The 23106-nt window shown below is 36.5% G+C and overlaps 1 protein-coding gene and 1 long non-coding RNA gene across 30 annotated transcripts in view; one reads left to right on the top strand and one right to left on the bottom strand.

Moving 5' to 3' along the window:
- The window catches only part of CAMK2D (calcium/calmodulin dependent protein kinase II delta), a 329207-nt gene that overhangs the window by 2153 nt on the left and 303948 nt on the right, over positions 1–23106 (bottom strand). For 13 of the 29 annotated variants that reach the window (XM_060416713.1, XM_012179434.5, XM_060416698.1 and 10 more), the window contains 4 exons: positions 9866–9941; positions 6178–6272; positions 4086–4314; positions 1056–1151 (listed from right to left, as the gene is read on the bottom strand). In XM_060416713.1, the coding sequence (XP_060272696.1) occupies positions 1085–1151; positions 4086–4314; positions 6178–6272; positions 9866–9941 (467 nt within the window). In that variant the 3' untranslated portion in view covers positions 1056–1084. Of the gene's footprint in view, positions 1–1055; positions 1152–1498; positions 4315–6177; positions 6273–9865; positions 9942–23106 lie in introns of those variants that run through there. The other 16 variants (XM_004009602.6, XM_042251124.2, XM_027970805.3 and 13 more) reach the window with 2 other exon arrangements.
- Positions 166–23059, top strand: LOC121819804 (uncharacterized). The gene is made up of 2 exons (XR_006060104.2): positions 166–480; positions 7833–23059. It is a non-coding gene; the product is annotated as an uncharacterized LOC121819804 (long non-coding RNA).

Here is a 23106-nt window from a genome sequence, read left to right as displayed (position 1 = left end):
CTAAGTAACAGACTGAAAATACTATGTATAAGAGATCTTTGCTTGCGGCCGTTAAGAGAGAAAATGAATGATGTTAGACAATATTGATTTCCTGCATTAATCTGTCAATTTGTTCACACAGAGCAAAGCTAAAAATACTCAGGCTGCAATCTCATGATTAAATATACAGTTTAAGCATTCATGCTTACCAGGTAAATTAATAAATGAATCGTATTATTTGGTTGAAAGAGACTAAAAGTTTAACTTCGTCTTTTAGCTTTTGTCACTATTCTTAGACTCCACTGGATGTCAACCCTAGAAGTCAATTGTACAGCCTCAAGAACAGGGAATGTGGGATTATTCTTATTTAACCAGAGGTCTTCTTTCTTTAAACCAACAGCTGGGAGCACTATTTCTTCCAAACTTGGACAAAGTTCAGTGCTTTGAATGGGGAACAAATTCACAATGCTGCCACACATATCTGAATCCTTCCAATCCAAGGTAAGAAGCCAACCTTAAACAACACAGGCATGAATTTAACTACAGTCAACTTTCAATTATCCTCTGGAATTACTCACTTTGTGAGTTCTAAATTTCAGCCTGACTTCCTCCTTGTGGTCAAATACCATTAAACTTGGCCAGGCACAGCAAATTAATGTACTTATTAACCTTAGCTAAGTGCAGAACAGGAACTGTAACCTTTTGAAAAACAGACATCAAAGGATCCTAGAGCCAGATATAAATTAGATCTGGATAATTGAGAGTTGTCTGAATTGACCCAGATAGAATTGACTTTTGATGTGAGAACTCCACAATATTTGAAATGCCATGATCTATATGCTGAAGGTAGGGTCTTTTCAGCACTTAATACCTTGAAAATAAGGGTTATGCTACACAATGTTGCCAAACGTTAGACTCAAGAGCTCATGCAGAAATGCTGTGAATTCTCAAAGACCTTTTATGGTTTTCATTGATTATAATGCAAGAAAATATCCTCAAAGAGAGGAAAAACAGCCATGCAGCTTTTCAGTCATTAGCTCCAATCACAAAGTATCACGGAGCGAGATGTTACTTACAAGACCCATATGTGAATGGTTTTCAGGCCTTAGATGTTTTGCCACAAAGAGGTGCTTCCTGAGAAGTTTTCTTTCCCATTTGGAATACAAGGTGGCCTATTAAGAGAAGCCTCACTTAAGCCACCTGGCATAAAATGAAATTTTCTCAAGTAGGCTCTATCCATAAACACTGCAGGGAATTGTAGGAAAACCTGACCTTCTAGTACTGAATGAATGTGATCCCTTCTGTAGTAGCTGGCAATTGGTACTGTACCTCTTTGGGGTAAAAAACTCAGCAATGCACAAAGATAGGCATCTTCATTATTGTTACATTTCTCCTGTCTTTTAATTATATATATATATATATTTTTTTTTTTGAGTGAATTTCAACCTATTTTTTCCTTCTTGACCCACTTTCGACAAATCCAACAGTGATGCATAATAAGGCCATTTGAAAACCACTGTGGTGGGACATTATTAAACTAAGACATCTTTATTCTCTGGAGTGTGTTGAATGGCTGTTTGTGTCGTTTTGACTACCCATCCCAAGGCATCTTTATTCTCTGGAGTGTGTTGAATGGCTGTTTGTGTCGTTTTGACTACCCATCCCAAGGCCCCCACATATGAACAGGTGAGAGAATCTGAAACAAGGTCAGCAGCTGGCTGAACTACTGCTGAGTCTGAACACGCCTTCTTGTCCTCATCTCACTATACTTATTCCACACGACCATAATCCCCCCTTCGCCACCTGCAGGTAGCCTTCTGCACCCACAGTCCTACGCCGCAGAGAGCTGATGGCTGACGCTGAGCTTTTTCCTCTGATGCTCCTTGAGCTTGGACTGTGTTCCTTTTGTTCTTTCTATTTTGCCAAATTCCACTCCTCACTTAAGACTGCTCAAATTTCTGTCTTCTCTACAAAGTATACTTCCAACTTGTTATAAGCACTTTGCTGCATAAGTTATCCATTCCCTTCTACTCTGAAGCTGATTATGAAGTTTTAGTTTTTTCCTTGGTATTGGTGATACAGCAATGTCTTTCACCTTGCGTTTTATCTGGACAAGGTAAGCACCTAGCTGATATAAATGGAAGAGCAACCATGACCTCTGAGGTACAGTGGTATAGTGAGAAAGATGCTGAAATATTAACACTTGCATTTTAAATGCTATGTTTCATGAGTTTCTAATATCTTTAATAGAGCACCAGTAGAAAAATCTATGAAGTGAAACTCCTTATATGATACAGTTACCCCACAGTATCTGTGGCAGATTGGTTTCAGAGCCCCCAAGGATACCAAACTCTGCAGATGCACAGCCCCTTATATAAAATGGTGTAGAATTTCATCTAACCTGCACCCATCCTCTCATGTACTTTATTTTTTTATTTTTATTTATTTTTTTTTTTAGTTTAAACCTGATTCATTATTTTATGACCATATTGACTTCAACAGTAACAAATTTTCTTAAACATAATTATGTAGCTTCTGGAAGATGGGTTAAATGATGAAAAAAATGGGCGACCATGAACACACCCTTTAATTTCATTTCTAAACTGGTGCTTCATTCTGTAGATAATATCGTGGATGTCCTCTTTTGATAAGTATCATGGGTAATTGTCTAGACAGACGTACTGCTTCCCCCTCTAAATAACTTATCACTTTTCGAGGTCTACATTCATAAACTTCCTTTGCATTTTTGTTTAATATAGCATTAAGGAATGGAAGGCAATTAGCCATTCCTTCTATTTCCAAGTAGTTTTCAGCAATGGAAACTCCTGGTATCAATTTTATCTTGAAACCATTTGCTGTAAGACGGGGATTGGACAGGTAAATAGATCCACTGTACCTTTGGTCATCTGCTGTCATTTTATGTAAAATCTCTAAATAATGGGATCCATTAAAAAGACTCTCTGTTAATATAATTGGTTTTTCCAGTGGCTCTGCAGGAAGTTTGTGATTCTCAAGAAGTCTTTTAAATAGCAGAGCTTCTTCCACTCTATATGGATTTAACAACATTATTTCTGTTTTGGATGTAATTAGCCAAGCGTCAGGAAACTTGAGATTATGGATCAAGCAAAATTCGTCCTTTTCTTCTAAGTCAAATTTCTTCTGTGTATCAAAATTCTTTTTTAAGTTTTCCATAGAGAAGGGAATCTGAACTATTTTAATGTTTTGGTTCTGTTTTTTTCCAATTTGGGCCTGAAAGAGCTCATCAAGTTTTGGCTGATTAGATAGTGAGGTTTTCAACTTGTGCTTCTGTGCCAAATTCCAAACACCGGTGGGTTTCATCCTTTTTTTGCCATCTTTTAATGATACTTGTGACTCTTGTTCGATGGCTCTCTTGATTTGCTTATTGTATCTTTCCAAGTCTTTAGTAGCTTTCTCTTCATATCCAGCTGAATGCAGAGTTTCAGAGAACAGCAAGTGAACTCACGTCACTCAGTCGTGTCCGACTCTTTGCGACCCCATGGACTGTAGCCTACCAGGCTCCTCTGTCCATGGGATTTTCCAGGCAATAGTCCTGGAGTGGATTGCCATTTCCTTCTCCACTCTCATGTACTTTAAATAATCTCTAGAGATTACTTGTAATCGTTAATACAATGTAAATGTTATGTAAATCATTTACCTGCAAGGTAAGTTTAAGTTCTGCTTTTTGAAACATACTGGAATTTCTCTACTACTGAAATTTTTTGATCCAAGACTGGTTGAAACTATGTGTGAGGGAGCTTTGAGTAAAGAGGTTTGACTGTTTTGGCCATTTTAGAAACTTTTTCCTTCCACGTCTCCTTCCTCTGCCAATGCGTGACAATGAAGTTGTATAAACTGTTTACCTATCTAAATTGACTGTATGCTTTCTAGGACAAGTTTCAACCAACAAATAGCTAGTCTGATCTTTCCACAGAATTACAGACCGCTTCTTATGAAACATGGAGTCTCACCAGTGTAACTAACCACTAGCATTAAATAACAGATACCATGCTATTAACAGTGGAATGAGGAAAAGACGCTGACCATGGGCGTATTAACAAAGAAGCTGGCAGCCTGGAAATATTTACTTGATGGGTACTGTTGGCGACCCTGAGCGATGAAAGTGAACATTCTGCCACTTCCCATCCCGGCGGTGCCACACACGTGTCTCTTCCGACTGCATTGTTTTTGGCATTCCACTGCCGTCCATGTACTGGGTGAGCCTAATGTATGCTATGCAGGCAGCGTCATCGCCCACCAGGTGTACATGAGGGTTCAGGATGATGGTGTGGATGGGTTTATTGCTTTTGGACAAAGCTGAAAGAGAAGAATGTGGAAGAGAGAACTTAGTTTCTATGCAAAGTAAACCGAAACCAATAATGACTTCCCTTGGGACCAATAAATAATAGAATATCTTTCATTCATTCAACTATTCACTAATGCAAATAATTGAGTGCCTGTACTGTGCAAAGTATAAAGAAAAATAGCAGAAGTAGATACAGTCATTATTTTCTTTGTGGTTGTATTGTACGCCACTCAAACTTTGGGTGAAAAAGCTGGAGAGACATATTATTTATAATGGGAAGTGGTTAGGAACAAGCCATAAAATGAACAGAGGTGGAGAAGGGCTGGCCCAGGTGCACAGAGCAGTTTATTTTTCCAATAAAGGAACCGCTGGGACAGTTGACAGGATATCCTGTGGCCTGGTTTGTCTTTTTTTTTTTTTGCCAGTTGGTAAAGTACATGGGGCAAGGGAAATACATCATGTATTAAGCATGGAGACTGCTGTCTTCTAAATAGGCTGGCCATGGTGTGAACCAGTTTCCCCATCTCATCCAGTGGCTCCTTTATTTAGTACAGTCCATTCTAGTAGTCCAATTATGGTTAGCCAGTAAAAATCCAAAATTTGGTGTTGGCCATATAGCCTGATTCTGATCCTCTAGCTCTCTCCTTTGATTTAGCAGCCCTCACTAGGCTCCAGCCTTTGTTGTTTTGACAACATCTATTTATTCTGACTGTTCAATGACTAAGAGAGATGAGGATTTAGTGCAGATATTGATTGATACTACTCTCTTTGATCACTAAAACAGGCAGAACTGTTTTACCTGTTATCCAAACATATCCTTCATTCTTAGGAATGATCTGAATTACTTACTTACTGCTACAGTCTGATAAAACACAATATCCCATTATTATGATATTTATTTATGGAGAGTAATGAAGTACAGTGTTATGTTGAGGTAGGTTACAATATTAATGGGTTCATTATTCTTTTACTACAGATCAGGTGGTATCAAGCTACAGCCTACTGAAGGAACCATGACGTGCTATCAATCACAGCACGAAACAGAGAGCATGAAAACATTTACTGAAGTTTCATTAAGGCTAGTTTACCACATAATTATCTTTGTTTCATTGCAAATATCTAGTGCATATAAGAAAAATTCATTGAATGTAAAAATGCATGCCAACACAAATATTCTTGTCAATGCTTATAATTATTGGATGTAAACCTGATTATCTGAATCATTACTATGATTCCTCTTTAATTCATAAAAATTTCATTGCAAAAGGTAAATTTACTCCCTGCATCATGCAAACACCTTATACCTAATGTCTTTAGGAGCAGGATAAGAGGAACTTCTCTTTTATACTTTTTTTGGTGACCTTGAGGATTTCTGCAGGAGTTTCTTTTATCACTTTCTCTGAAATGTGGCTATTTTATCTGATACCATTAAAATTCTTGTAATCTGAACAAATATTTACCTCATTACTCATCTTAATACACATTTTTACCTTGGCAATGAGCACTGATTATTATTCTTGAAATCACTATGGCAAATATTCTGGCATGCTGTAGTTTCTCTTATTTTTTCATATAAACAATGTTTTGAAAACCTAAAATAACTAAATACTTTTTGGTAACTTATTTCACAGCTTACATATTTACTGGGACTTCTATGGGATGTATTTAATCACCATCACTTTTTATATAAAATTAGGTATTTTTGAAAACATACCAAAGCTTACGGCTATTGTGTTTTTTGATTTCAAATTACAAAATTATGATGTAGGATGACTAAAGTAAGAATGCTCATTGCAGGAAAGAGCCAAAGAATCTAGAAATTCTGGAGAAATTCAGAGAAGCATGGAAAAGGCATGATATTAAAGTAAATGTACCATTTTCAAAGTAGAATCGATGAAAGTCCATCCCTTCCACTAAATTACCCAAAGCTTCGGGTTCAAAAGCAGTAAGGCCTGGGTCACAGATTTTTCTGTAGGAAAAAAAATAAAATGAGTTAATGTATTTTGTTGTTTCATACATATCCATTTCTAATTTATCAAACAGTCACTGAAGGAAGGAGTCTTTAAAAACACTACAAACATAAAATTTCTATCACAGGCCTTCCCAAGGTGGGTTGAAGAGAAAACCCTAAAAAGGAATTTTGCAGTGACTTCAGATAAGGGCAAGATAATACAACCATTTCCAGCAGCTGATGATCTACAATGCTTTAGGAGTTTCCTTTGAAACATTTCTAATTTTTAATTTGCAAGGGGAGTTCTCTAGGCCTTCCCCAGTTTTTATAATTCCCTAGTTTTCTAGTTGTTATAAGTTTATTTTTGAAATGCTCTCCAAGTCTGAGTCAATCTCTAAGTCCTATAAAATAAACTTTGCCTTGGAAATGAAATATTTTTGGAATAATCTGATGCTATCTACATTCATGTCAGTCATTTAGACTGATGTGAAGGTTAGGTGTCACATCTTACATTTTCTGGCAATGTCCTCAAGACTTAAACTTTAAATACAAGCTTAATTAACTTTTATAATTGAGAGATTCAGGTGCACATTAGTTTACTTTTTAATCCTAGAATTATGATTCAAGAAAAAAAGATAACATTTTAATGGTATATTCAGGGAAAGCCAATGGGCTTTCTTGAAAAAATTCAACAAAGAATTTGTTAAATACCTACTATGTAGCAAATATTCTTTGAAACAAACACAACAATTAATACTGGAATGGAAATAAACACAAAGTGCCCAAAACCCAGATTATATGTGAGAAAGGAAAGATGTAAGAGAGAACATTTGAGTTGTACTTTCTAGAGTAAGAGTTTTCCAAGTACGTGGAGGGGTAGGCGTCTCAGAGAAGGCACCTAAAATCTGGATTTGAAGAATTTAGTAGTTCACAAACTTAGATAAAAAGAATGCATACTGAAGGATTTGGGACCGTTAATTTAGTGAGGCTTCATCTAATTCCCTACAGAAATTCCCCATGTGGGAGATGAAAAGTTAAAACGTTTTTAACAAGAATACAAGTTTTTAAAAGATCATTATGGTTCTTAAAAGTACAGTTCATAGAATTTTGGAACTGATTTTTTTAAAGAATACTTTTAAAGTAGAAAATACTCTTTAAAATATCAAAGTGGTTTATTCATTGTGGTAAAGAAAGCCTCAGGTGCGGATAGGGTGGGAGTGGGTAGAGATTCTGAACTTTAAACACCTCAGACTTCCTGGTGGGCAGGTATTAAACTCAAAGTTAAATATCTGTAATCTCTAAGAAGCAAAATGGCAAGAACAGTGTTCCCATGGTAATGGGACTTGTTTTCTGCCAGGGGCTATTATATTCTCTATAAATAGACTTTTGGCTGTCAACATTAGTGAATCAAAATTTTTACTACTTTCTATCAGCACCAAAATCATCTGAGGATCACTGTACTATGATGGATCTTTTTACCCAACCACTGAGTCAACATAGTTGAAAACCTGTTAATGTGTTCTTTCTCTCTGTTTCTATGGAAGTAAGTAATCTATGTATCTCTCTCTTCTATCACAGGCTTTGGATTAATAAAAGAGTCACAAACTGCTCCTTGACCCATGGGGGCGCATGCTCCAAACAGGTGTTCTAAAGACCAGCTGACAGCTTTACCAATACATCCTACCATCCCCAAATGGAAGGTGCTCTGGGTTAACCACTGGACCTGAGTATACAAAATCAAGCCAGAAGGTAGGAAAAGGAATTAGTGAGCTGAGGAACTGAATTATTTAAAACACCCTATTTAAAAGTGTCTGAGAATATAGCAAGTGCTCTATTTCGCCATTTTGGCCTGGCCGACAAACTCCACCATTCCACAGGGGAAAGCTATTGCCATATTTTTTTTTAAGTGTATTATGTTTGATGAATCATATGGGTCTAACAAACAAAGTTATATCAACCAAAAGAATAAAAGAGAGCTAGTCCTATGGTGCAGGATTCTAAACAACTCTTTTAACAACTATTCAATGGTTTAATTTTCTAACAACAAACAATATTTTAAAAACTCCATTTCTTACTATTTATTTCATTCTAAATATACTCTTATTAGGTCATGTTAAAGAACTGATACACACACACAAATATATATGTATATGCTCGTGTTTTCACACACATTAAATTTATAAGAGGGAGTCCTGGGATTAATTTAGTTCTTATATTCAGTTACTGTCTTCCATACTTTATATTTGGTTATTTATTTGTAGCTGATAAAAAATATCTTATTATATAAAACTTGGAAAGAAGCAAAAAAAAAAAAAAAAATACCGTACAGTTTCATCTCCCAGAGGCAGTATCTTTTGTTCACAATTTTTGTCCCTGTTTAAAATTCAAAATCCATGCCCCTGTTAAATTTTTATAACTAGAAATACAGGGTTAAAGTAGTAACCTGGACCTTTATAAAATTTCTGGTATATAATAACTAATTGTGACCCAAGCCCCAGCCGCTGCCACCGCCATGGAAGTGTCCCCATTATACCTGTCAGGCAGTGGGGAAAGCCCCTGGTGTCCTGGCCTCTGTGATCAGCGAGGGTTTTGTCCCTGCTCATCTGACGGGCAGAGAACCTCCTACGTTTAGTTTTGCCCTTGATTAGTGGGCATCAGTATGGTCTCATTTAGTCTGTCATTTATATTTCCTCTTTTGCTAATGGTCAGCTCAGGTCCTTTACCTATTTCTCCATTTTCCAATCTTATCGTTTCAATATATATTAATTTTAGGTACATTTTACAAATATTTTGTTAGTTTTATTTTGGCTTTAAAAAATTAAAATAGGTAAGTTCTCTTCTCTAGGTAGCCCAATCATTTTACTTTCTCATTTCTATGAGTCCCCTGCTTTTAAACTTACACCTTTCCAACCAGAGAGCAATCCCATTTTTTTTTTTTTAACATTTAACCCTTTCATTCAAGAGGACCTATAGTATGGTATAAAGGGAAAGTTGAGAACTGATTTTTATCTCCCCTCAAATAGCTAACTTATAGACCCACATTCTTTGCACGATAATCCTCCATGCCCTATTTATTTGAAAGTTTTATTTTTATTTGCTCAAAGTGACTTCCTCTAATACCTATAGTATACTTTAAATTTAACATTAAAACCCTTTCTTCAAAGAACATTTTATTTAAGAGACAAACTCCTAAAAGAGATGAAGATAAAGTTCAGCTGTATTGGATGTTGCCTCCTGATCTCTCTCTGTCCCATCACTTCTGCAAAAGGTGAGGAAAAACACACCGAAACCCAGATGCACTTTTTCTGTGCTTTCCTGTTTCTTGTGTTTTTAACCTCATGGACTGCTCTGCTTGGAAAGCCTTCTCTCACATGGAGATGAGCTCTGACAAAGAAATCCCCAGTTTTCCTGTCAGAAGTCTAATCTCTCTCTGCAATTTAAAATACACTTGTTTCTCTCCTAGGGCACTTAAGTCATTTATACCTTGAAATGAAGCTACTGTATCAAACCTGGGTTGAATATACACGAGTTCAGGTACACTGAAGAATACATTCATATAGAGAACACTTTAGTCATATGCATGAAAGCAAAACAAATGTGCCTCTACTCACGTGTAAGCTTCAAAGTCCCCATTGTTGATGGCTTCAATCAGTTGTTCAGTGACTTTGATAATCTCTTGCTTTCGTGCTAAAGGCAAAGAGAAAGAGTTGGGTGAGAATAAAGGGTAGAAGCCTTATAAGATTATTCTAATGATACTGCTATTTTCCTCAAACAGGGTACTACCCATTTAAGACAGCCCTCTCAGAATCGTGGTGTTTTCCCCTCTACAGTCTCGCTGCCCAGAGCTCCCCGATCAATGTTAGGTCCTTGTTCTGAGAGCCTGGCAGAAACAGCAGGAAACTGTTCTCAGGCCCTGCTTCAGACCTGCAGAGGCACAGCCTAACTTTAACAGGACCCCTGAAGAAGCAGGTTCACGTTGGGCAAGCACCACTACATCCCCTTTGTAAAAAAAATGACATTCACCTGGAAGGTCAAGGCTGTATTTTTTTTACAAATTAGTTTTTATTATCTTTATCTCAACATGATTGAGTTTATGAACATTTTTCTCTTGCCATTAACAACTGTGTTATTTAAAAGACAGTCTTAAAGTATTACATTACTAATATGTCTTTCTTCATAGTACTGCTGAAATGCATTGAGACATTTAACTTATATAAAATTATTATTTTACTGTTTAGCTCAACTAACTCTATGAAAGGGGATGCTAACACTGTAATTGCTAGCATATGTAGATAAATGGCCTTCTGTAAACTGTAAATTGGAAAAACAATGTATGAATTAATGCTATGAATGGAGCCAGAAGCCTTCCTGTATAGCTGTCAACACTGACATCAAACATGATTTGCTTCTATTCCTAGCCCACAACTGGTAAAATTGTTAAAATAGTTGACTTGGCTCAAATTCCACCTATTTCATCTGCCTCAAGTGTTCTTTTCCTTTTTGGAAAGCCTACTTTGTATTATTTGGCAATTAAGGATATACAATATACCATGACAATTTCTTTAAATTATTGTTGTAAATTGTTACTAAACTTGGTTGACTCTCTAATGTCTTCCTAGTTAGATTAAAAGCTCCCTGTGGGCAAAGAACATGTTATTTCTTTGTATCCTCTAAAAAGCTTTATCCAATGTCTTTAATAAAAGAGATACTCAATAACTTTGTGAATTTGGTCAACTGATGTTGAAAACCTTCTCCTGATTTCAGAACATTATTCTTTTACTAACGAAATAAAAGCATGAAATATTTTAAAAATTAAATTTCATTGAATTTTGTTTTAAGAACATTGTGGTACTTCCTTAAATCACTGGAAATAAACAGGGTAATCACAAAAAGTTATTTCCAATCTATTTTTTTTTTTGGCTTGAAAAATACTCATTCATTAACAATTTTGTATGCCCGAAGTTAGGCACAATACACCTGGTCCCTCTTTTCAAGTTATCACAAGGCTGAAATCAAATTATACTGAGGTAATAAGGCTGCTGTTCATCATAGAAAAAACTGAAGTCTGGTTTTAGTTCTTATTGATTAAAGGCAACCAGTTTGCATTTTTAATGCATCTGATCTTTTTAAAATACATTCTTAACCACAAACTTAAATGTTTATACTTACTTTCAAAACTTCAGGTTATCTAGGTTTAAATATCCCTTATTTAAAATAAATGTTCTGTAAAACCTAACTTGACTTCATTGAGACTATATGAGACTACCTTATAAAATATGGTTTGTTGATAAAATGGTTACTAACAATGTCAAGGTTGATAGTATAAAAAATAATCACCATAGAGGGTAGATTCCATACTCAGTTATTTCATTTATATTGAAAAAAAATAACACAGAGTTTCTTAGTTCCTATACACACTTAAAACATTTCTTGCCCGTGCTCTTTTGATGAATGAATAGCTATAATATACCAAATATGAAAACATACTGACAGAGATAGTGTCAGGGAATAATTCTATAACACGGATGGTGCCAGAGGCACATTTTAGCTTAAATTTATTTAGGCAATAAGTGATTCATCTGTCTCTGGCCTCAACAGTGTGAACATCTGGCAAAAAGGCATGACAGCTGACCCGATTCCAGAATATACAGGACACTGGTGTGGGGGAGCTCAGAAAATGAAATTAGGAAAATGTGACTATGAAAACTTGCTCCTTGTATTAAATCCTCATTTAAAACTAATAGATTCCCTAAGACACTGAGTGGCTAATTGGTAAAAACTATAGTTTAGAAAACAATGTCAATTTTTTAGAACAAAAAGAAAAGGAAAAAACGGATGTAAGATTACCGCCCTTTGAAGAGCTTCATTAGGCCAAGTTAGTTTACAAAGTGTGCGAAGTTCAGAGTCACTCTCTGCAAGTCTCTGGACTCCTTCACAAGCATAGTATGGTATGAGAAACATGGGGTAACATGGCCTTGACTCACTCTGAACTCCTGTGCAAATACTCACTAGTTCTTCAACAGCTGGCATCCCTACAACTGGCTTAATCTTCATCCTGCATAATTACAGTGACACAAATTGCCTTCTTAGTTCTTATGTTCAGAAACAGTGATGCTGGGGCTGGCAGGACGGCAGATGGGAGGCGGCCAGGATGCCTCTGCGCTGCATCACCATAAAAACGACGTGAGGCTCTTGGCTTGGGAGGGGCCTGGAACTCAGGAATCTCTAGAGTGCTTACTCCCCCGGAGCAAAGGCGAGTGAGTCAGGGCAGCACATGACAGCTGACTCTTGAAAGGAAAGCAGGAGGCTGGGGATGAATCGTTTGTATATAGCAGTCTGTTGTGGTTGGAATGGTTGCCACAGTGACTTAGAGGAAGCTGAAGGGTTTGGTACTAGCCAGGTGTCCTCTCCTCCACAGTGAGGCTGAGGGATGCTCGCTGGGTGAAGTGCCTCAGTGCCTCCGTTCTGTGGGGAGGGCCATTCTCCTCTAGCCCTCCCACTCCCTGAGAGTAAGCAATGGCCACTACAGAAGTCCAAGTGGGGAGATCCGGGATGTGGCACTAACTACTCTAAAGGTGAGGGAAGAATGTACCAGTAAGGTGTTCCCTGAATACCCGAGGCTTCTACCTTGTGGCTAAGCATTTAATCACAGAGAACTGATTACCGAATAGTTTTATTGATAGAATTGAGGTGCTCAAGCCTATACCCACAGGTCCTAAAGAAGACTTCCAGGTTCCTAAGGGAAAGGCAGGAGAGAAAAGCAAATGGGAGAAATATTCCAGATCCTGAGTACACTCACATCCCATGCAATTCTGCAAAAGAATTGCAAGTAGCGTCATGTTCCAATTCATATTTTTTGGCTCTTTATTGTTCTAAAGAAGCCTGGAAGAGTAAGATAAGAGTGTGAATGGTCCAAGTATTAAAAAAAAAAAAGAAAACAAAACAAAACAAACATCCCTGGGAACTGAGAGTGATTATATGGTAAAATAACTGATAGTTTCAACATTTCTCAAGCAGTATGAGATCTGAGCATGGCAGTTCCCTGAGATACGCAGACAGATGTTACCCCTCTTTGTTAACAAAGAATTTGAGAGTACAGGTACTGCCCAAAGCCACAGAGTTTGCTGACTACTCCAGTACACCATCTTGAAATACTCTTTTTTCACTTTTCCCATCTTTTCTTATCAACCATCTGCTCACAGCATCTCACTCACATTTGCCACATGGACTTTAAATGTTTCAATTCCTTTTAAAAGCCACAGTCTGAGGCCCTCTTACCATACACTGTTATCCCTACGGTTCTGTCTATACCAGTACTTTAAATCACTGAGTATCCCATGACTCCCAGGTCGTTACTTCTAGACTGTTCCTCTAGGTCTGTATGTCAGCGCCTACTTTGGAATCTCCATTTGGGTATCTCAGATGCATCTTGAACCCAACACACCCTAAACTGAGCATATGAATTTCTGTCACCACAAACCTATTTGCTCTTCCAGGGACCTCATCCTGGTGAATGGCAACATCATCCATTTACACAAGCCAGAAAGAAACCTGAGAATCATTTTTTATTCCCTCATCCCACCTCTCCCAATCCAGTAGTTCAAGCCATAGTGAGTTTTCCTTTTAAAGGCCTTACACATTAATCCACTTCTTTTCTCCTCATCACTCTGGTACAACCAACCATCATTTCTTATCCAGAATAAATGACTAAAGAGGGACTATAAAACCTTGTAAAATCGAAACCAGGGAAGCCCATGTGCATATATGTGTGTGTATAGATATTCACACACAATGTATACAAGCATACAGTGGAATACTACTCAGCCACAAAAAGGACACAATCATGCCATCCGCAGCAACATGGATGGACCTGGAGATTATCACACAAAGTGAAGTCAGAGTATGATGTCATTTATATGTGGAATCTAAAATACGACACAAACTTACCTATGACACAGAAACAGACCCACAGACACAGGGAAAAGACCTGTGGTTGCCAAGGGGTGCAGGAGGGATGGATTAGGAGTCTGGGATTAACAGATGCAAGCTATTATATAGAGAATGGATAAACAACAAGGTCCTACTGTATAACACAGGGAACTTATATTCAACATCCTCTGATAAACTATATGGAAAGGTACAGGAAAAAGAATGTATATGCATTATAACTGAATCACTTTGGTGTACAACAGAAATTAACACAACATTGTAAATCAACTATAATAAATTGAACAAATATTTGTTCTGTTTAACTACTACGTCTACATTCACAGAGTTACTGGGTACTTGCCTGCCAGAGACTTAAAGGACACAGGGATTGAGTGACTTGTTGAAGTCATCCAATCAGTTCAAAAGCTGTGCCAGGACTGGAACTTTATTTGGCTGAGGTGCTGTCTGCTGTTTAATTCACTAATCTATGTTCCTTTGCAGCCCACAGTGCCTAATTCAATATGTTGAAGTCAAAAACTTAAATGAACCACCTAAATGCCTCTGCACTTTCTCTGGCAAGGTGACTGACAACTTAATTACTGGGCCAGAGTTGTAGTTAATTATTACACCAATTCAAAAAAATTGGATCTCCCATGGTTTATCTTTTTCCATGCTGCCATTAACAAAAATAATGATTTGGAATAGTTATTATCTTAGGCAAATATACAAATTAGTTTCATTCTCATGCTCTTGGTAGTTTTATCAAAAAAGGTACCTGTCAACTTAGCTATGTTTGGAGTTTCCTGTGGAATTAACAGCTTGTTTCTTAGTCACTGTTTTTATTTCACTAGTTTCATAGATTATTAACAGTTGGGAGAGTAATTTCCATTATTTTGGCTTTTAAAATCAAAGTCCAGGATTCTGGAGTTGATTGGTTTAATAATTTATAATATTTTATTCAAATATAACAGCTGGAAATTACCAAATTTCTATTCAAGATTGCTTTCAAGTAGCTCACTTACCCAAAAATCACCTGTTCAATAACATCAATATTTTAGCCTTTTAATTGCTGGAGATCCTCAAGATTTAAAAGATAAAATAAATTATTCAAATCATCTATGTACTTTGCTCTATAAAAATCTACTCTTAGTTTCAAAGTATAAATTGTTAATTGGGGAAGAAGTACCATTAGTCCTGTTACACTGCGATGGCCTGATAATAAATGATTAGCAAATATTTAAAAACAGAAATGTATGGCACCGAAATCATTTGGTGTAAGTGAAAGTGTGTTTAGATTTTTTTAAAAAGGTTTGTGATAATATCTTTGGGTTACAAAATATGGCTGTGTCATTCCTAAGATGAGTCTGAATCTGAAGATGAAAAAAAATTACTATTTACTACTTTTTAAAAAGGACTGAAGTATTTGTAAAGTATTTATGAGGATTTTCATTAAAAATGGCTTACATACACGTTTCAGAGTCTAAAGAAGCTGTATGAGACCAAATAGAATGTCTGCTGATATGAAAAAACTCAGTGCATCCACACTTAAGTAACTGGGTAACAGTTCTGCCAGAAGCTAGAAATAGGACAACATTATGAATACCACTGGGTACTTTAAATATTAAGATGTTTTATTAATAAGATTGGTGTCACACCACTTCCAGTTAAGAGTTGACTGGTTCAAAGATTCATGTCAACTGCTTAGATTGAAGAGTAAAATTGTACTCTTTAAGTATCAGGCTTATGTACTTGCATAACAAGAGAAATACTAAGCATTCTCTAGAGGTATTTCTTTCCTCCACTGCAGAACTAAATAAGGTGACAGTCAAAACTACTGTCTCAAAAGAAAAAATCAGATTTATAAAAGTGACAATGAGAGGATTTTTAAATATGTGGAAAGTTCTTTTTAGCCTTTTTTTTTTTTTTTTTTGGTGGTGGTGTGTTGTCATGAAGGAAATACAGCTTTCCCTAAATCTTGGAACTATAACGATTCCAACTAACCCCTCCAATCAATTTTACATGATATTAGCCAAAACAGGTCAAAAGTTAAGGTCAACATGCTCTGTCCTTCAGTATGAATATGCAGCAGTGTCAAATACTGAGAAGGGTTAAAATTCTGTGCAGCCATGAGGATAGGTGTATTTTTCAATGATTTCTACTGCTGTTGCTTAGCTTATAATTAATTTATCTTCTTTTAAATAACTTATTCTTTTATAAAAAGTATAAAATTAGTTCACACAAACACTGAGTTCAGTGAAAAAGAATTCACTATATTCTTAGACAAGTTTATTTATAACTACACCTTCCTGAATAATTTAATTGGTAGATTCTTGAGTGCTTCCAGGCATCAGGAATGCAGGAGGAATGCAAGACACAATCCTCTGTGTTAGACAACCATCTTCTTTTTCCATTTTGCAAAAGACAAAAACCAACCAAACAAAAAGATCCATCAAAATTAATTGAAGTGTGGTTACCTTTGGATTTTTTTGAGAAAGAACTAAGCTAGTAAAGAATCCACCTGCAATGCGAGAGACCTGGGTTTGATCACTGGCTTGGGAAGATCTGGAGGAGGGAATGGCAGCCCACTCCAGTATTCTTGCCTGGAGAATCCCATGGATGCAGGAGCCTGGCGGACTACAGTCCATGGGGTTGCAAAGAGTTGGACACGATTGAAGTGACTTAGCACACGGCACAGCACAGGCTAACTATAGTTATAAAAATATGTTACTCTGTGACATTTATTGAGTTCCATATGATATTTTTTAAAGGTCTGTTCCCTGTATTTCCAGGTTCACACAAGTTCCTAATCATACTTCAGCACTGCTCGCACCAGCGTGCCTCAATGAAGTTGAAACTAAGCAGTGTTCTCAATCACCACTGTGCAGATAACACAGATACTTTAAGAACAGCATTGTACTTTCTTGTGTGAAATAATATTCATCTCATTTTGACCCATTTCCCTTGACAAGACTGACAAGATAACTCAGCAGATTTTACTACCACCCAAGAAAACTCAGCAGCATCTGCTGTCATTGTAATCCCACACTTTCTTGCTAAAAATTTCTCATCTTCAGCAGCTTTCGTTGCAAAGTCTATCATTATCCAATTCATGCTTCCTGAAGCAATGAATGGGAATTGCAAGGGCAGATCATGTCTAGTGTGGTGGAAAGACAAGAGGCCAATTCACAAAACATGTCATAGAACCCAGTCCCACCCATACATTTTTAAAAGACCTACAGCATCTACAATCAACAGTAAATTATCAACAGTAAATTTCAACTAATGAAAAAAGTTTATGCAACAAATAACATATTTAAACAATTTTTTTTCAATTTGGAAAATTATGGGAAAATAAAAGACTCTCAATGTGTCAATTGTGTTAAAAACATGAGTTTGTCAATGACATTGTAGATCCAAAGACCAGGGCCCAATGTAATATATGTGCCTACATGCTTTAACTGATGATCTGAAAATTGTATAGCCTTCTGAGATGCCGCGCCATAGACTGAAAAGGCACAGCAGTAGTCAGTCTGGATAAACTTATAATGGCTTACCACAACTTGCAAGATAAACTTAGGTTTGGGAGAAAATAAATTCCCATTTTCACCACATACACAAACACATACACACACATTCACAAAATGATGTGAGTTCCTGTAATTCTTCTGAAGTCCCCAGGCATTTGACAGACAGCAGTGATAAGACTCTGAGGACCAAGAGTCATGTCCATGGTTGGTTGCTACATTTTTTCAAAACTTAATTTGGGAGGGTGAAAACAGCCTTTCAGACCAGAAGTTCTTAAATGAGTCCTCATGGCTAATGGTTTTTTACTAAAGTGATACCTCATACTGGACTATGTTACCAGTTTAGCTCTGAGATACTCTGCTCAAAATTCAGCTTAGAGAATTCATTTCAAATATGTGGACCCAAAATGTTGCCTGTCATTTCAGTAAAGTACTGTTGAGTAACTGTTGTTGCCATCAAGCCATCAGCCACTGCAGCCACCCCTCATGATGTCCCCTGAGGGGAACGCAGGATGGAAAACACCAGAACACTGATCCTAGATAATGACGATGCATATCAGAAGGGGAATTTCACCAAGTTCAGACTCTTGCATCTTCCCACACAGAGAAAAGCACTAAAATCATTAACTTCAGGTGTCTGGGTTTTTGTATGATTAGTAGTCATCTTTTGATATTCCACCCCATTTGATTTACTTTTCCAGCAAAAACTCACTACCCTTCCTCCTTGCTTTCTGAGAGCAGTTCCTCAGCACTGTCTGAGAGGTTGCCTCCCAGGCTGCAGTCCTCAGTAAGGTCCTCAAGCGAAACATTAACTCTCAGCTTTTAAGTTATACATTATTTATCTAGTCAACAAGTACTTATTGGAATATCATGGTCAAATTTTATGGGACCAGTAAAATTATTGTTTTAATCAATGTGAGTACAGTAAGAATTAAATTTATGATTCATATATCTCTGAACTAACAACATATGCCTGTTTTATTTAATATAAATGATGGTAAGAAGAATTGATGCTTTTGAACTATGGTGTTGGAGAAGACTCTTGAGAGTCCCTTGGACTGCAAGGAGATCCAACCAGTCCATTCTGAAGGACATCAGCCCTGGGATTTCTTTGGAAGGAATGATGCTAAAGCTGAAACTCCAGTACTTTGGCCACCTCATGCAAAGAGTTGACTCATTGGAAAAGACTCTGATGCTGGGAGGGATTGGGGGCAGGAGGAGAAGGGGACGACTGAGGATGAGATGGCCGGATGGCATCACTGACTTGATGAATGTGAGCCTGAGTGAACTCCGGGAGTTGGTGATGGACAGGGAGGCCTGGCGTGCTGTGATTCATGCGGTCACAAAGAGTCAGACCAACTGAGCGACTGAACTGAAGATGTAATTTATAGTAAATACATATTTGTGAATATGAAATACTGTTTTTTCTTTATTTGTTGGATTAAAAAAAGAACATTCATCAAAGACACCATTTAGGTTATTTGATGAATAATTAACAGTCCACAAATATAAACTTGGAAATTCCAGGGGGAGAGACCACTGGGAATGCCTATAAAGGTTATCTTTAGCACTTGCATAGACAGATTATATACAACATGTCACAAACCATCAAAGAGGAAATTCTTCAATAGTTCAAGGCATGCTCATGTTAGAAAATTCAAGTTGTACTAGAATTTTAGACTCTAAGGACCTTAATACTCAGATACAGGGTCTTGAATATTTATCCCAAACAAATGTTTTATTTGTTTTATCCTCCATAACAAAAAGCACATTTCATCTTTATTAACTATTCATATATTTAAATAGCATTAATAAAGACAGTATGATATTGGCACAAAAACAGAAATGTAGACCATTGGACCAGGATATAAAGCTCAGAGATAAATTCAGGCACCTATGGCCACCTAATCTATGACAAAGGAGGCAAGCACATACAATGGAGAAAAGACAGCCTCTTTAATAAGTGGTGCTAGGGAAACCGAACAGTGATATGTAAAAGAATGAAATTAGAACACTCCCTAATAGCATACACAAAAATAAATTCAAAATGTATTAAGGAAGTGAATGTAAGGCCAGACATTATAAAATTCTTAGAGGAAAACATAGGCAGAACATTCTTTGACATAAATCACAGCAGGATCTCTTTTGACCCACTTCCTAGAGTAATGAAAATAAAAATAAAAACTAACAGCAAGACCTAATAAAACTTAAAAGCTTTTGCACAGCAAAGGAAACCATAAACCAGATAAAAAGATAACCTCAGAACGGGAGATAATATTTGCAAATAAAGCAACTGACAAAGGACTAATCTCCAAAATATACAAATGGGTCATGCAGCTCAATAAAACAAACAAACAAACAAACCCAATCAAAAAATAGATAGAAGACCTAAGGAGACATTTCTCCAAAGAAGACATAAAGACAGCCAACAAACACAGGACAAGATGTCTAAAGATCACTAATTATTAGAGAAATGCTAATCAAAACCACCATAAAGTATCACCCTCACCCCTCAGAACGGCCACCATTAAAAAAATCTACAAGCAATAAATGCTGGAGAGGGTATGGGGAAAAGGGAACCCTCCTGCACTGTTGGTGGGAATGTAAATTGATACAGTCACTATGGAGAACAGTATGGAGGTTCCTGAAAAACTAAAAGTAGAATTACCATATGACCCAGCAACCACACTACTGGCATATACCCAAAGAAAACCATAATTCAAAAAGACACATGAAACCCAATGTTCACTGCAGCACTATTTACAATAGCCAGGACATGGAAGCAACCTAAATGTCCATCAGCAGAAGAATGAATAAAGATGTCATACATATACACAACAGAATATTACTCAGCCATAAAAAGGAACAAACATTTGCCGAAAGGTACATGGATGTAGAGACAGTCATAGAGTGAAGTGAGTCAGAAAAAGAAAAACAAGTGTTGTTTATTGTAACGCATCTATGTGGCTAAGGTCCATGGGGCTGCAAGGAGACATAACTGAGGGACTAAGCACAGTGAAATCTAGAAACATGGCATAGATGATCTTATTTGCAAAACAAATAGAGACGCAGACACAGAGAACAAATGTATGGATACCAAGGGGGAAGTGAGGAGTGGGACGAACCGGGAGACTGGGGTTGACATATAGGCACAATTAATACTATGTGTAAAACAGATAACTAAAGAGAATCCACTGTACAGCTCAGGGAACTCCATTCAGAGCGCTGTGGTGACCTACATGGAAGGAAAGCCAAAAAAAAGGGGGATACATACATATGCTGTACAGTAGGAACTAACAGAACATTGTAAAGAAATGACACTCCATCCACTAAAAATCAACTAAAAATTAGCATTAGTAAGTTCCAACTTAGTCTCTTTTATTTTATTTTTTTAACTTATAAAGGTTATGAATGAAGAGCTTCTATTTCTTGAAGAGAGATTTAAAAACACAGTCTCATATGCTCACACTGTTACTACACTGGTCACAAAACCTCTAAAAAAAATTATAGGAGTCTCTTTAAAGTAAGCTATCTTTTCTGTCATTGAAGACTGTTAATCTTTTCAGAGGTAATTCTTTAGCAATATCTTTACATTTTTTCACCTTAACTCTCTATAATACAATATTTGGTTAGAATACTGTAATTCTTAGTAAAGTAGGCTAACTGGAGAGTAAAAATACTCTACTCAAAATAGCTATCACCACAGCAAGTTATTTTCCCCAGCTGAAAACATTTTCAAGTTCAAACTGAAAACAAATGACATTTTGGAGCAGAATTTCTTTCTTTCAAAATTTGAAAACACATAGTGAAGATGGGTTTTTGTCTATTACTCAAACTTGCCCATAAATCTAAAATTCTCTGCTAACATTTGCCATCTGTGTTTTGCTTCAGATATAGTGTAAATAACCACATGTAGTGATGTTAACAAAGACCCCAACAATCCTGTAATGAATTATTTCAAGAACCAACAGATAACAGATCTTCTACACTTAAGCTGTTAACTTCTGTCATGATGGTTTGCGTCTCTCTGAGGAATCAATGACTTGGGTAATCAGTCTCTAAGAGGGATATTTTATGTTATAGTTCTCGAGAGAGTTTGCTTGAGAAGTAATTTGGCATAGGCAGGCTCCTTTTAAAATGTATTTTACTTTTGTCAAAAACAATCAGTCTACATACTTATCTTTTATTCTCATCAGGGATAATCAAGACATACTCAGAATAAGCCAATTTTTCAAAACACCTGAAAACGTTCAGGGATAAAATAATCAGTTTAAATGAGGGAAGACGGAGTCATTACTTAAAATATCCTGTTTAATTAAAAACAGAATATGTCTCTCAAAATTTTTAAGAGTTTAAAACAAATTTAACAATCTAAAAACCTCATAATTAATTCATTAACTTGTTAAGTGCCTACTATATGGTATCATCGAGGGAAAAAATGGTGAATTAAAATAATCTGTGTAAAATTCATGACAAGTTAATACTGTTACCTTCATAAAAGCTTTTTAAAAATATTGGCTTTTGTTTCAACCCAAAAGTGAATTTATTTTCTATACTTGGGGAGCTTCTATGTTTGCTTATATATATATAGACTGGCTGGATTCTATATTGTGGGTCTTGAAATTTACAGATGTTTACCCACTTATGAAAATAAATGGCTTACAATATAGAAACACTGAAACTACAATAAAAAACACAGATCCCTTTAGATTTACAGATGCTTTTAATAGTGAACTTCTGTGTTTATTTCATGTATTCACAGGAAAGAATGGCCAGAAATAATGTAATTAATTTTGCTATCATGGGTGAGGCATTTAACAAATTTCTGCTCTAGTCAACATGACCATGTTTTGATATTGTTATCATTATTAAGTTTGAAACATATGAAATTAGCACTTTTGAAGGTAAAAAATGGGTAAGTACTGAGACATCATTATCACCACTGTACACAGTGTGACTCAGAGAGGTTTACATGGGCAGCTGGACTGCTTAGCTGATAAAGGGCTGGGCTGTATTTCAACCCTACTATATTTGACACCAAAACACCTGCTCCATCCAAACAGGAAAGAGGATCCTGTAACTCACTTTTTCAATTTTCATTTTCTATATTTTTAGTTCCTAAATTATGGGGCAGAGGCAGGGAACATGTAGACAAAAGTCTATGAAAATAAAGTTGGGACGTGATCATAACTTATAGAGAATTCTAGCCTTTTGAGTGGCTACTAAGACATGGCATAGTCAGTTGTCCATCATGTTTCCTTCCTCCTTCAATTAAATACTTATTATTCCTACTATCAATAACCTCAGATATGCAGATGACACCACCCTTATGGCAGAAAGTGAAGAACTAAAGAGCCTCTTGATGAGAGTGAAAGAGGAGAGTGAAAAAGTTGGCTTAA

The sequence above is a fragment of the Ovis aries genome, chromosome 6, assembly GCF_016772045.2.
Source record: "Ovis aries strain OAR_USU_Benz2616 breed Rambouillet chromosome 6, ARS-UI_Ramb_v3.0, whole genome shotgun sequence".
In the NCBI taxonomy this organism is placed as follows: domain Eukaryota; kingdom Metazoa; phylum Chordata; class Mammalia; order Artiodactyla; family Bovidae; genus Ovis; species Ovis aries.
Note: the sequence above shows the minus strand (reverse complement) of the source record. Positions and strands in the feature narration are given on the sequence as shown.